Source organism: Eutrigla gurnardus (genome assembly GCF_963514095.1).
Source record: "Eutrigla gurnardus genome assembly, chromosome: 14".
NCBI lineage: Eukaryota > Metazoa > Chordata > Actinopteri > Perciformes > Triglidae > Eutrigla > Eutrigla gurnardus.
Genome location: NC_139937.1, coordinates 18,688,945 through 18,704,831, shown reverse-complemented (window position 1 = coordinate 18,704,831; position 15,887 = coordinate 18,688,945). Strand labels below are relative to the sequence as shown.

Here is a 15,887-nt window from a genome sequence, read left to right as displayed (position 1 = left end):
CCCAATGCAATCATTAACAACTAATGTTGCTGTTGCAGATTAAATCACATCCTGTTTCCTAAAATTGTTATACAATAACTGTTTTAGAATGTGGGCGCTGCATAATTTTGTGCAGGATGTGAAAATATATTTGAATAATTTAAAAAAAACATGTGTGCATCAGCACGAAACATTCACTTTGACAGAAACAGATGATTTGTCTGAACCAGTTGATGCTTCGCTGTGTTTCTCCAAAGTTGTTGAGAATTACCACTACATGACCCACTGACTCGATGTTTTTAGAGAAGTAACAGCAACAGAAGTGATGCTGAAACTTCTTGCTGATGAGTTCTTGTGAAAAGAAAGAAAGGAGGAAGTTAGAAAGTAACCATAGAAGTTTCCTGTTAAATAAAAAGTCTGTCAGTCAGGCGGTCTTCACGAAGCTCACTTTTCTGCCAAGAGAAGAAGCTTGAATAGAAAACTAAGGATGGCAGTTTGGGACTCAAAGATTCTCTGGGGCTTCATGTACCTCCTGTCAGGTAAGACTGAAGTCAAGCTTCTTTTTCATTTCTGTCAGGGTCGCTCAGAAAATTATTTCCTTTAATCTGTTTTTGACTTTGGGCCAAATTCAATCCTAACAGAATTATGACTTCTGACCTCCGACAGATGCATTTCTTTATATTTATATTGCTGGTGAGTTGCTGAGTTATGTCCTGTGACTTAATACATACACGAGTATTGCACTTAAATCTGAGGAACTATTAGATCACAGTAGTGCTGTAAAAGTATGCTGCTTTGACATTATCACTGGAATGATGATAATAATACATTTACAAATAATAATAATAATAATAATGAAACCCTGAGGAGAGTCATTGCACTAATCATGGCTTTTATATGTTGTATTTATTTTATTTGCACTTCAAATACATTCTGAGTACAGGACTTCATAAAATCAGATAAGATGTGATAATATAAGATAATCCAGTATTTCTCCCACGGCAAGACATTTTACTATCCATTGTCATTTATTTGCTCATGTATGTTATTATTACATTAGTGGTTAATCTTTATCTCACACATGTACTTTGTACCTATTTTCACTTCCCTTTATGTTTATTTGCCAACCATAGTGGTGAACCGACAAAATGAGGTGGAGACTTTAAAACGATCAGCCTTTCAACAAAATATCCAACAACTCGGACTGAGGAGTTGCTGACCCAGAACAGAATGCAGAAAGAGATTAAGGTTGAAAATAAATACATTTATGAGAGAAGAAGAGATTTAAAACACAGGTTAAAAGTCTGAGACTCTTAGAAGCAATAAATTTACATTTACATTTACATTTACATTTAGGTCATTTAGCAGACGCTTTTGTCCAAAGCGACTTACAATAAGTACATTTGTCAAAAGAAGGAAACAAGGAAACCACAACGTATCATTGCCGATAAAGTAAGAGCTAAAAATAGAACAAGTGTTAGGTCCTCATCTGAGGAATCTGAGGAATTAAAATCTTAATTGTGACCAGTCAGAAGTTTCAAGTGTTATAGAACAAACAAACTAACAACTAAATTCAAGGTGCAAAATGAAAACTACTAAAAACGACCTCACTGCGAGTTGTCCATCTCAAGGTTGGTCAACTCAAGATTTCAGGGTTAGGTTCGGAGTTTGTTAAACCTGCTTTCTGGACCCAGGGAACTGGAAATTACAAAAACCCACCCAAAATGATATGCTAACGATATTTATGGAACAGACATGACGGAATGTTAGGTTTAATAAGAAAACCAACGTTAGGTTCACACACAAAAACGGACATCACAAAACAAATCTTAGGTTAATACAAAAAAAAACAACAATGGTATCTTAAGACAGCAAAACGAACATTAGGTTTACACAAACAAATAGTTTAGATGATAAAACCACTTTTATAAATTTAGGTAACAAAACCAACCTTATGCTACGGCAACAAAATGTGTTACTTCACAACACTTCCGGTGGTGAAAGTCCTGTGTTGAAAAAGGATCCAAATGAACTTTACATTGACATTGTTTAAGTGCTGAGCTGAACGTGAAGCCAATAGATTGTATCTCATAACTGTTTTGACCTGCAATGAGACAGGACTGATTGTATGGCTTGTCTGTACATATACAGACATTAGCTATAGCTAATAAGGACTTAACTGGAGTAGGGGTGAAGCATCACGTCTGCTGTTTGTGGAAAGGCCTCAGAATCAGAGATATTTCTGCCTTTGTGTTAAAAAAAAAAAAAAAAAAAAAAGTAGTACAATTTAACACGAGAAATCGCAGCTCTGTCTATTTACAATCAGACTCCATTCTGTTATTAATGTTCTGCCACCATGTTTTGTCTCCAGGTGCTATGGGCGAAGCTAACGTGAACTATCCATATCCTGTTTGTGCTGTGAACGGGTCGACTGTCACCCTCCCCTGTAGCTTCACACCACTGACGTTTGTCCGGAAGGATAACGTCTATGTTCGGATAGAGATCATCCGAGTGGTCTGGTGTAAGAATCATGAAATCTGTCAAGAAACCACTCCAACTGAATATGACAGCGAGTCAAACAACAACAACCCCCGTTACAGATACCAGGGAGACAAGAAGGGAAACTGCACTTTACAGATCATAGATGTACAAGAGGAAGATAATACAACTCTTCGCTTCAGAATGGAAGCCAATGACAGGTTGGCTCATTTTACTGGGCGTGAAGGAGTGAACGTCACTGTCATTGGTAAGAGTTGTGTTTACCAAGTACACTTACTAAATGTTACTGAGCATTCACATTATGGGTGTATTGTTGGTTTCTAATACCTGATCACTTTCATTATGTGCAATGCAAGATGCAATGTTTTAGGCCTTGTTGTACAATGAAATGAAAGTTTCTGTGTTACCACAAATGGCCAGAACTACAAACATACTTAACATACAAAATCTCAGTGACGTCTGTCACACACATATTGTTCTCCATCATTACACATCACACTGGATATTTTCATAAACTTTTTTTTTTTTCATCTCGCACAATGAAAAAGCAACAGAATTTCAAAAGAATATTTGCTTGAGAAGAAGAAAAGCATCACTACCGTAGGTGATCTTCACCTGACAGTTGACATCTTATTTAGGACATGTGTGGAAAAATTGCTGAGATTATACAAAAATTGCAAGCTTGCTCATAACGCATCACGGAGGGCTCTGATGTGATCGCTGTCGAGGTCGTACTCCAGGTAGACCTTTCAGCACTGTTTCCATCATTTTTTGTAAAAGCGGATGGAGAAGAGGCCAAACCATAAGGGAGGGGAGGGGAGCAGAAAAGCCCTTTGTGTGTAATGAAGGCAGTCAGATCACAGCTGTCTTCGTACAACGGCAGTCGGTGGTTTGCTGAGGCCACATCTGTAACGTTCCTCCTCCCAGTAATAAGGTTTAGTAATAATGAAAGTCCAGGGTAAAACTTTAAAAAAGGTGGTCAGTGGTTCCAGCTCTCAAATCATCATCTCGTCATAATCACAGTGTATTGAGAGTGTAAGTTAAGGAAACTAACATTTGAATGTGTTTCAGAACGGCCTCGAATGAAGATACAGAGCTCCAGTGACGGAGAGTTTAAAAGAGGTGAAACAGTCACTCTGAACTGCACTACAAGGTGTACAATCCACCAACTGAACATCAGCTGGTTCAGAGATGGTAAAGTCCTCCGAGAGACTGGCTCCACCCTCCAGCTAGGCGCTCTGACTGCAGAGGATTCTGGGAACTACACCTGTAATTTGAAGGAGAACCGTGGCGCGCTCTCCCAGCCGTACAGTCTGCGTGTTGCGATCGAGGAAGGGGAAGGTTTGTTTCATCAACATTTGATTACATATCCAACTGAAATTGGTCCAAAGAGCCTGAAAAGGTAGAGTAAATGAGCAGATAGTGAACATAGTGATCTGTTCTTAACTGACTACAAATTATTGTTTAGAGCCGCTTTAGATGTTGTCATTTGCATTCATTTTTGTTAAGCCGACATAACATGGATGTATCCTTAATTTGAAAATGTGATGTCCGGGTTGTTTGATATCAGTGCTTGCCTGATGTTGAATGTTCTCTGAGTGCTGACTGGCATGATTTGATGAAGGTTTAACAGGAGCAGGTGTGAACGTGTCTCTTATCGTCGGTGTGGTGTTTGGTGTCCTGCTGGCTCTCCTATCACTCATCCTGGTCTCCTGCATCATCAGAAAGTATGTTATTATTGTTTGTTTGTTTGTTTGTTTGTTTGTTTGTTTGTGATGCTGATGCAGATGCTGAACTTTATATTATGAAATATTTGACACAACTGGACCAAGAAAACAGACTCACATGTAGGAATCAGGCAAAACTTACAGTTCAAATATACAATATCCAGCAAAAACTTTGATTATTATATTATTATTATTATTATATTATATTATATTATATATATTATTATTATTATTATTATTATTATTATTATTATTATTATTATACTTGCTGATGTTGTATTTTATTTTATTCTTATATTATTATTATTATTATTATTATTATTATTATTATTATTATTATTATTATTATTATTATTATTATATTATATTATATATATTATTATTATTATTATTATTATTATTATTATTATTATTATTATTATTATACTTGCTGATGTTGTATTTTATTTTATTCTTATATTATTATTATTTAATTTTTGGGGGGATGCTGATACAGAGGCTGAACTCATTAGGGTCATACTGTTGTATTTTTTGCAGGAAGCAGGCATCAGCAAATCCGGAGCAGACAGCTGTGGGAGGTGATGCGGAACAAAAGGTGAGGTACCGATCAGAGGAATAAGCTCACAGTCAGTCGTAATGCATTTGAATGTTTATGGGGCTTTTTTTCAGTTGAGGAGATTAAGATATATCCATAATGGTATTCTCTTGAGCTACATGTTTTACTAAAAGGGAACATTGCACATATGAACATGCTGTGTCTCATTATTAAACTGCATCCAGAGCGATCGTTGTTTCTTTTGCATTTGGTTTACATTTACTGTGTCACACTCTTGTTGACACAACTGTATTAACTGTAGTAATTATTGAGATATTTGCAGGTTGAGTGTGTGAACTGCTTATTGAATGCGTGTTACAGAGATGTTGCCTCTCTGTCCTCATCTCTCCCTGTCTGTCTTTATTTCCTTCCGTCTGTGGTTTCAGCCTGCTGATTACATCAGTTACACCCACCAGTCTGCCGAGCAGAAGGAGAGAGGTCACCGTCAGGAACCAAGCTGGGCAGCGGACGACGTCAGCTACGCCCCCGTCCAGTTCAAGCCCAAGCAAAAGAACGAGACCAGGTACCGGAGGGGGGCCACAGGGTCCAACAGGGAGTAGATGAGCAGGTCTGACCTTTGACACCAAGACAGTTTGGAGGAACTTATTATAAACGTTTATAATAATAACAATAATGATGAAAAAAACAATGATAATAATATCAATGTTAATAAAAAAATATATATTGTCAATAATAAGAATGCAAAGAATTCACAATAATAACAATAACAACAATACTTCCTTTAATAGTACTAGATTTACATAATACAATAATACATTTAATAATTGTTATAACAATGATAATAACAATAATCAGAATAATGATACATACATATTATGCTTTTTTTTTATAAAGAAGAGAAGCTCCGGTTTCCAGTTCTCACTAAACATGAAAGACATATAAGAGGTTTTTCTCTTCCTCTTTCAGATGACTCAGTATCATCCGTTGACATATCCTGTTTTTTTCTGTATTTGTTCACTTTTAGACAAGCAGAGGAGGCGGAGGATGCCATCATCTACAGCTCAATCGTGAGCAGAGGCTGAAGGCATATCTCATCAAACAGAGGATGACAGGACGTTCAACTTTAGCTATATATATATATATATGATTTCTCACCTCCTCCTGAATTGTTCTGTTTGAACGACTCTTAAAGAGGAACAACTTAACACGTTCTGCAAACTTTCGAGAGCTGCTGCTGCTGCTGCTGCTGTGTTTCCAACGTAGTTACTTGAAAGCATGCTGCGTCTCTTACAGACTCTACAGGGTCCGTGTGTGTCGGTACCATGCAGCAAAGGGGCGGGACAAAGCATCAGTTTTTGATGCCCTGTGACAGTGGACGGAATTAGTTGTTGGTTGTAGTCAGCACTGTCTCACTTAAATTGTTTTCCAAGTGGCAAACTATGGAGCCTGCACCTGCATTTACACAGGAGGCTGCTACAGCAACATCGATGTGGGTACATTTGGCACTTTTAGGCCAGTTCTACTCGTGGTTGTGACTCGCTTTCAATGATTGACGAAGAACAATATTGTGTCGGCTATTCTGCTTGTGCTTATAGGATTATGAGATGTTTAAGAAATGTTTGTTCACGAGACTAAGAAAAGCAAGCTTATTGAAGGCAATATAACTTAACCTTTATCTTCTACGGACAGAGAGTTATAAAATGTATCATTAAAAAAGGAAAAACTCTGATCTGATCTGATCTGAAAGCCTGAAGCTCTCTGACTAGACAATTCTTACAACGATGCTCTCTGGGACTTGAATAATATGTAAGAAAATTCTTTGTCTTTTTATAAATAAAGAATACTGATTTAATGTGAAATAAAGTATTTGAGAGTTTCCTGTTTCCATTTCAATGACAACCCAAAAAACAAACAAACAGGAAAACCGCCGAGATATATGAGATTTAAAACCTTTACTTTAACTGATACCTTTTCTACATAACGCTGATAATATATGCGTACTTTTACGACTGATACTTCAACTACACAAAGCTACTTAGTACTTGAGTATACTTTAACATGAAGCTAACAATATGTATGTTCTTTAACTACTGATACTTTAACATTAAGCTGATAAAACTTCATTTTACTGAAGTATTATGTTGGATGCAGGGCTTTTACCTGCAGTATATTAAAACTGTTTTACTGGTACTTTTACTTCGGAAAAATCTATTTATATTTTATTCTGACAGTCAGCGTGGCTAGCTCCACTTCCGGTGTGAGAGGTCACCATCCCGGCTCAAGATGGCGGCGCCCGACGAGTTGTTTTGCTGGGAAGGAGACTGGGGTCTCCCGTCCATCAGCACCGACTGTCTGGTGGTTCTGGTGAGTCTCCGTCGGCACCGGACCGAACCGGTTCCCCAGCCCTCTGTTGGTCTCATTCACGCGCGGAAACGCACGTCAAATCACGCGGTAACTGCTGCTAGCGTTAGCATGCTAACGACAGCTCATTGACAGAAAACGTTTTAACGGTTAAAGGGAGTGAAGTCGGCGCTTCAGGGTAATCAATCGGCGTGTCTCCCTATCCATCAAACTGATTATTGATCTCTTTCATGATTCCCGACATTAAACACGTGACTGTTGATATGATGATACCACGGGTAACGTGCGAAACCGTCATACTGCTATGTATGTAGTTACAATAGCATCAGTAGTATATGTACACAAGTATCAGTAGTAAAAGTACACAAGTATTAGTAGCTTAATGGTAAAGTATCAGTAGTAAAAGTTCTTAAGTATTATGAGATGTATGTAAAAGTAATAGTAAATGTTCACAAGTATTAGCAGCTTAATGGTAAAGTATCTGTAGTAAAAGTACATAAGTATTATTAGTTGTATATAAAAGTATCAGTAGTAAATGTACATAAGTATTATTAGTTGTATGTAAAAGTATCAGTAGTGTATACAGGTTCTAGCAGCTTAATGTTGAAGTATCAGTAGTAAAAGTACACAATTATTATAAGCTTCATGTGAAAGTGTCATATTTAAAGATGTTAAAACAATACCTTCTACAATAATGCTATTGCTTTAAAGTAATCTTTTTAAATGTTGGTATTTACACAGGAAATTAAACATGATGATAAAAATAATGATCATAATTAATAGTAGTTAATTGACAAATTAATTAATAATAAAGATAGTTATATTTATTATTGGAAGTGGTTTGAGCAGGTGGATGGACTGATTTCCATTCATAAGAGATCTCACATATCATGTGACCAACAGTGACTCCAGATGTTTAAATCTGGATATGCAGTGACAGCCATTTCTGTAGTTTAAACAGTGTGCGGAGTTAAACAGCTGTGAAGATACACACTGCTGCTGATCATGTGTAGAACATACAGACACTCTCTGTGAGGATTATTCTACTTTGAGTTTGTGACTGTCGTCACTTTCACACGTTGTTCTTGTTGATAAAGTTTATAAGCCCTTTTCACTGCGGCCCCGTTCCATTTAGATGGTCTGGAGCGTGTTGTGCATGCTGGCTCACTGGAAAGGCTCTGACACACTAAATACAGCAGGACCCACTTTAATTTGGTCAACTACATGTCAAATTGGCTGCTGTGAACACAGCCTATTTCCTTACATCTATTAATCTATTATATGACCACTAGGTGGAACCACAGTAGCTTGACTTCACACTGACGTCTGTCTCTCTCAGTCTCTGTGGCCTTGTCCTCACTGTGCCTTACTGAGCTGTCATTGTTTGTGGCTGGTGCTGTTATTGATCGATGACTGTGATCAGTAACTGATCATATTGTCTGTCTCCAGTGAGTTTATGTGCTGTGCAGTGAAAGTAAACTGATAAATTTAAGTTGTAGACTGGCGGTCGAACCAAACAAGTCATTTAAAGACATCCTCTTGGAAACTATGATTTCACTATTTCCAGTGTTTTCCTATTAAATTGAGTCGGAGCTGTAATTTCTAAAGTCTATTAATGCCTCCTGCTGTTAGTCAGGTGAGGCAGTACCACACTGGGAACCCTTAGTCCTTTATGGATCAGGACTAATTAATCATGTTCTTCGACCAACATCTATCTGTTTTAATGAACATTTAAATGTCATTAAACATTAAATTGTCCTTTTTGAATGGAACACACCGAGAATCCTCTGCTGCAGCAGGCAAACTGATATAGTCTTCTCCAGGGTTTGGTGACAATTTGAATGTGATGATGCAGCCTGCAGACCGTTCTAAGGGCTACAGTGTCCCGCTGAATCATTGTACCTGATTGAACATGTTTGTGTTGGATGGAGATCTGAGCACAGTGCACCAGTGCACCCTGGGTAATGATGCGGTGGTTGGAAAACTGTCTGCTGGGAATTAAACTGCCGGGTTTTCCAAAATCTGCTGGTGCTGCTGATCTGGAAACCTCCAGCAAAAAGCACGTCTTTGTGTCGGTTTCAACCCAGCGGCTCCAGACCAGGACCCAGTGTGATCCAGGACCCGGAGTGGTCCAGGTCTGGATCAGAGTGGTTTGATCCTAAATCATTGAGGGCTTGACATGAAGCTCTTTTAGGGAGAGAAGCGGTTACAAGATGCACGTGTCTGAATGATACTGCTTTTAGGATAGACTGATGACTAACTTTTGAAGTGTGTGTGTGTGGTGTGTGTGGTGTGTGTGGTGTGTGGTGTGTGTGTGTGGTGTGTGTGTCAGTCACTAACGTCTTCACAGCTGCAGATTTATGAGGAAATTCTTCCTCATTTTTCCTGGTTGTAAAAGTTGAACTCAGAGTGAAGCTTTTACTTTTCATTTGCAGAAGAACTGAGTCATTGCTACATTTACTATAAAACCCGTACTTTTCATTTGGAACAAACAATAACCTGAACAAACAATAACATGTACACACATGAATGCAAGGTGAACTTCAGTCTTTTTAAAAACTGAATACACTATTAACTTGAGTACAGTTAACCACAGAGAACATTTTTGACCGGTTACGTATGTCGTCTACATGTTAATTTAATGATGTGCCTGTTCAGACAGGAGGCAGTGCCGTGTGTGTGTGTGTGTGTGTGTGTGTGTGTGTGTGTGTGTGTGTGTGTGTGTGTGTGTGTGTGTGTGTGTGTGTGTGTGTGTGTGTGTGTGTGTGTGTGTGTGTGTGTGTGTGTGTGTGTGTGTGTGTGTGTGTGTGTGGTTTCTTCCTTTAATCCCACATTTTAAATCTTCTTTAGAGAGTGTTTCCTTATCTGATGGAAAGGTCCCGGGCCTGAGGATGTTGTATGCTGTACAGATTGCAAACCCCTCTCGTGCAAATTTGTGATTTGTGGCTATATAAATAAAATTTAAATTAAAAAAAAAAAAGTGGTTGTGTAGCTGACATGTATTTGTTGTGTGTCTCTCTGTAGGCCTACGCTCAGTTCTCGGGAGCTCCTCTCAAAATCAAGAAGCTGTCTAATCCCTGGAGGAGTCCCAGCGGTGAGACGGCTCATTAACACACACTAACTTTCACTCACAAACAAAACATGTTGTTGTTGTTCATGTTGTTTATTTCTTCTTTCACAGGATCCTTTCCTACTCTGAGGTCCAATCAGAAAGACAGTCTGTCCAGACCCTCTGACATCATCATCCACCTCAGAAAACAGGTAACCACCTCCTTTTCCCAGCATGCATCAGGGCTGACAGGCTCCATTAGACCAAAAATAACTTTCTCGGTAGGCTGTTTCATCAGTGTAAGCACCACTGATCAGCCTTAGCAACATTAGCGTGTTAGCAGAAGTAGCATGTAATCAGTTTAGCTAGCTAACGTTATAACAGTATTCGGTAACACTTTAGATTATGGAACACATATTAACCATGAACTAGTTTCTTATTAGCTTATTCTTATTAAGTGGTTTACAACAAGTCCCTAACTCACTATCAATAAGCAGTGATAAGAAAATTATTTATGGAAAAATCTCACAGTAGTTAATGGCCTAGTAGTTGCAGAATAAGGCATTAGTAAGTGATTTATAATGGCTTAAAAACCGCCAATATGCTGCTAATATGCATGCTAATAAGAAACTCGTTCATGGTTAATATGTGTTCCCTTATCTAAAGTGTTACCCAGTATTCATACAGTCATATGATATCTGTGATATTACATTTCCTTGACACTATGGCTGAGCACAACAACACAAAAATAACACACATTGATAATTATTATTAATTGTTAATTTGTTAATTGTCAAACCAGTCAAACAATCGGTGAAGGCGTCCAGACGATCCACATTCTTTGTGATGTAACGCTCACATGTGACAGCGCTACTACAGAACTGTCACTTTCTGACACCAGTTTGACTCCGCCCATAAAATGTCATCGCTGTTTACAAAAGCAAACAAAGAAGATCTATATGGTGTAAACAGTTTATCAATAAGGAGGAGTCATTGATTCTGGAGGTATTTGAAAATATAAACAAAACAGAATGCACATTTTTTTTCAAGGACAAGAGTTTTAAACTCTTCAGAGAATCTTTTTGTTGCTTATCATCCCTCAGACAGAACCAGCGTTTTCAGGTTGGTGAGCTGAACAGCTGTGTAATATTTCTATGAGTTTCCATTCATGATTTCCATGAAGAAGTCTGCTCTGTGTTAGCAGACGTCAAAACAGAATGTCGAAAATGAATGTGTGACACAGTGACGTCTGTGTGAGTCTTCATGACCTTCAGCTGGAGTTTTCCTTCAGGATCCCGCTAACAGGCAGCTGGAACACATTACCCAGCATGCTCTGTGCTTCCACGCTGCGGTAGGTTGGTCAGAAACCACAAAGACGGCGCTGCTGAAGAAGCTCAGTGGAGAAAAGCTGTTGGCTTCACGCTTTAACTGCCGTTTACTCACTTCAGACACACGTCTACTTCTTTTTCTTTTTCCAGTCGGCTTCCAGTGGAATTTCATTCCTCCTCTCTACTGTGACCTCCCTCTAGCACCTCCCCCGGGCCATTTCAGCCCAATGAGACCAGCTCACAGTCTCAGAAGCTCCTGATCTTTAGCACACATTGTGCTTTGAGAGTTGTTTTACAGAAGCTGGAATGCCTGCTGGTCAACAAGTTTCATCCTCGCTCAGACAAAAGAAACACAGCACGTGTCAGTGACGTGGACTTTGATCATCTCATATGTAATTTAGTAGATTATCACTGTATTTTCTTGCCCGATTCACTCGCGACTTACAGAGAAAAATAGACCAGATGCCAAAAACTTAACGTGCAAGATTGCAGAACGTCCTCTGTGAACAGACACATTTCATGGGCGTCAACAGGACGCCAAGATGGTGGCAGCTGGAGAAACGACGGCTCCTGAGAAACCTGTGTGACATCATAGAGACTACATCCACGTCTTTGTATCAACCAGTTCCTGTGAAGCACTCTGAGACGTTCACTCATATCTCCATCAGCATTTTGACCTTTTTACAGAAGTGTCGTTCACCTGCTCCAACGGCATGTTCTCCACTTCCTGTCGTGTGTTAGAGCTTCAGGAGGTTTTAAAAATCCGATTTTTGTGTTTTTCAGAAATACAACGCAGACTATGATCTGTCGGCCAAGGAGGGAGCCGACAGCCTGGCCTTCATCTCTCTGCTGGAGGAGAAACTCAACCCTGCTCTGGTGAGAAACACGGTTGGTTCATAACAGGTGAGCTTATCGACACCAACCTGATGGATTCTGTCTGTCGCAGATCTACACCTTCTGGGTGGATTCCAAGAACTACGTGGACGTGACCCGGCGCTGGTACGCAGAGCACATGCCATTCCCTCTCAATTTTTTCCTGCCCGGACGGATGCAACGCAGTCAGCTGGAAAAACTGCGGCTGCTGCGAGGAGACGAGAGCCTGGAGGCCGGAGACGAGCTGGAGAAGGAGGTGAGGACGCAGCGCGACTAGTGTTTGGAAGCGTTTCCATGTCTACGACATGTTATAACACAGAGCGAAACGTCGCGTCTGTTTCTTGTAACAGAAACAAATTTTAATCGGCTGCAGTAACACCGTCAACATTTTCCAGTTGCTGCGGAGGTCTCGTTTCCATGTGCTCCTTGAAGTGGTTTGGAACAAATTTACAGGGGAAGGAAAAATGTCTCTGGAAAAATGCAGTTATGGAAGGAAATGTGGAAACGGGTCAGAGGTCAGAGGAAGGTGGTTAAAGAACAATTTGTTCCTGTCTGCAGAAAAACCTTGACATGAATGAAGAACAACTCAAAAGTGTCTTTCTGTCCTGACTTGGTTTTAGAGGCTTATAAAAACACGGTGACTGTTTTTAGTAACAGCTGCTCCTTAACGAGCACCAACCAGCTGGAAACTAAACCGGTTACCTATTGGTCCGTTCAGCAGATTGTCATGAAGATGCCCCTTCATGTGTTTGGTGGCAGGAAGAATAATCCACCTCCGTTTCCTAAACTGAGAGCAGGGTTTCATGATATTAGATGTAAGGATTCACTTCTGTTTTATTTATATTGCCCCCAAATCACACATTTGCCTCAGATGGGCTTTAAAATCTATACAAATTACTTATTTATAAAAAATACAGGAGACTAATACTGTACTGTAGGGAGACCTTATGATTTATGACCATCTTTTTAAGATGATTTGATTGTTTTTCACGAAAAAGGATGTTATTTCTTTGATGCAATAAAATATTTATTTCAGTATGTTTAAGTGTAATTTTATGAGTTTCAAGCATATTTTGATGAGGATGAGGATAATATCATGAATCCCAATTATTTTGGTCAGGATAATCGTGATTTTTCATATCATCCCATGCCTAAACAGCATCAGTGGATATAATAATATAGATTATATATTTATATTTATTATATTATAATAATAATATTAAAGCAGAAATAGTATAAAATCCTATACCATCATTATCATTTGCCCAAACATTAGTTTTCCTCCTTTTATCGAGTCACCAGCCCCACTGTATATAATATAATAATAATAATAATAATAATATATCTCCATGCAGAAGATAAAAGTGAACATTGTGTTGTGTTTTCCCAGTTGTACCGGGATGCTACCGAGTGTATGAACCTGCTCTCCCAACGACTCGGCTCACACAAGTTCTTCTTCGGGGACTCGTAAGTTCGTCCAGGTGATCTTTACCAGAGCAGATGTTATTAAGATGTGATCCAGCAGAATGTCTGCAGGACTGGTTCACCTCACAGGTCTTTTCAAATATGAAGTCAGAGTTATCTCTCCTTATCATATATATGTAGTGTAAGCTAGATTTTAGAATATCTCTGCTCTACTTCCTGTTTCTGGAGATTACTGTCAAAATGTTCAGTCGTGCATGAGCGCAGACGAAACTTGTTTGCAGGCCTTCGTCTCTGGACGCCTACGTCTTCGGTCACCTGGCTCCCATCCTGAAGTCCAAACTGCCCAACGGGAAACTGCAGCAGCATCTCAAGTCTCTGGACAACCTGAGCAACTTCTGCAGCAACATCCTGCTGCTCTACTTCCCCAACAGAGGTGAGGCGTCACAGCTGACCGCAGATCAGCTCAACTTCACTTATCCTTTATTTCCATGACGTTTATAGCACTGGATTACATCATATATAAACGGATTGTCTCATTGTTTGGCTGAAAGAAGCTGTGTGAAGAGAGATATTTACTTCTCATTGTTTTTTCCATGTTGGTTTATGTTTGCACAAGGTTCTGGTCCTAAATGAACGTCGCTCATGTTGTTTTCTAGAGAGCTACAATCAAAAGACGTCCCCGCCGCAGCCTGAAGGCGGAGACTTCGATCACGTCCCCAACAAGCGCAGGAAGCAGCTGATGTCTGCTCTGGTGGCTCTGGGCGCCATGCTGAGCTACGCCCTGCTGACCGGCATCGTGTCCATCCAGCACGTCCAGCAGGAGGCGCTGGAGGAGCCGCCGGACCTGGAGACCATCGGAGACGAGGAAGGAGACAGCTGAGGAGACGCAGCGTCCCAACAGAGGCATCATGGGACTTTTACGGATGGAAGTAAAGATGTTGAAGGAAATAATTAGTTGTATCTCACTCTGAAGAGTTTTAACTGTCCCCAAAGAAAAGTGTATTATTAAAACTAATAATCATCAGCAACATGTCCAGGGGCCTTTCAGTGAACAGGAAGTGGACGTTGGTGCTGGTTTATGTACAGAAATTCTCTGGATATTCTTTAGATTGTTGTTTAACTTTTTTTAACAAACTGTTCTTTGATGATGAAACAAGGATTGGCCTTTTCCTTCAATTTAAATTTAGATCATTATTTTTTTTTTTTTGTTAGATCCCAAAATGTCATATCAACATAGTTTGAGTGTGTGTTTTGAAACACAGTTTGAACTGTCTCGGACTTCAACAGAATAATCTCATGACAGTAACAGATAATAAATCCAGAGATGAATCACCTGAAGACGTTTTGTATTTAGCTGCTAACTCTGTGTGATAGTGACGTCATGTGATATTTGCATCACTATGAACAGGTCACATCTTTTGAGTTGGTTTCTGAGATTTTGATTGATTTTCAGTTAAACCCACCATAAATTATTTGGCAGCATATATTAGCAAATGAAAACGTATACGAGCGTATGACAGCTGCATTATTCAAATGCATGGGAACTAATGTGTGTGGGGCTTTGGGGAACTAAAATCAAAGTGGGATATTTCTAAACTCTAATAAGTGCAAGAACTAAAATAATTGTGATGCATTTGGAACTAAAAGTAATGTGGGGTGTTCAGGAACTGTTTCTGGTGTAGAGAAATGCAGAATTTGGGACGCCTCTCACCTCCGTGCCCAGTTTGGTAATCTGGGCAAAGCAATCAACTGCCCTGGAGGTACCCAGACTCTAAGGAGTCTCAAAGTCTTTGTCAGATAGTTCAGGATTATCTGATGATCTGCAGAACACTAAATTAACAAACAGCTTGAGTTGACGCCATGCTTCTATGTATATGACATAAATGTAGGCTAAATTTAAAAAACTCTGCTTTATTTACCCTGAGAATAATCTGAGCAGTGCTTTTCTTTTTCAGAAAACACTCGAGTTCCCTAAAGCTGTCCAGTAAATCCTTAGTCAGATCTGTTGGACTCTGAGCAGCTCCACTGGACCAGATGGGGGGACTTGCTCAAGGGCCCCTCAGTGATGGTAAAAGGGGAGGGGAAAGATC

General features: G+C 39.4%; 2 protein-coding genes across 4 annotated transcripts; both read left to right on the top strand.

The window, feature by feature from the left end:
- Positions 1–396: 396 nt before the first annotated feature.
- On the top strand, positions 397–6,614 carry LOC311024488 (uncharacterized protein). Of its 2 annotated transcripts, none has more exons than XM_084026910.1 (7): positions 397–518; positions 2,351–2,725; positions 3,550–3,819; positions 4,112–4,205; positions 4,743–4,800; positions 5,187–5,323; positions 5,786–6,614. In XM_084026910.1, exons 1-7 carry the CDS (start codon positions 467–469, stop codon positions 5,841–5,843), a joined length of 1,044 nt encoding a protein of 347 aa, XP_083883036.1. In that variant the 5' UTR covers positions 397–466; the 3' UTR covers positions 5,844–6,614. The 2 variants fall into 2 exon arrangements, with proteins under 2 accessions (XP_083883036.1, XP_083883035.1); XM_084026909.1 differs by having other exon boundaries at positions 4,103–4,205.
- Positions 6,615–7,006: 392 nt separating this feature from the next.
- mtx1a (metaxin 1a) lies at positions 7,007–15,135 on the top strand. Of its 2 annotated transcripts, none has more exons than XM_084026321.1 (8): positions 7,007–7,125; positions 10,147–10,216; positions 10,304–10,383; positions 12,283–12,375; positions 12,446–12,628; positions 13,763–13,839; positions 14,079–14,230; positions 14,454–15,135. In XM_084026321.1, the coding sequence occupies exons 1-8, from the start codon at positions 7,045–7,047 to the stop codon at positions 14,675–14,677; spliced, it is 960 nt and encodes a 319-aa protein (XP_083882447.1). In that variant the 5' UTR covers positions 7,007–7,044; the 3' UTR covers positions 14,678–15,135. The 2 variants fall into 2 exon arrangements, with proteins under 2 accessions (XP_083882447.1, XP_083882446.1); XM_084026320.1 differs by having other exon boundaries at positions 14,079–14,237; positions 14,458–15,135.
- The last annotated feature ends 752 nt before the right edge of the window (positions 15,136–15,887 follow it).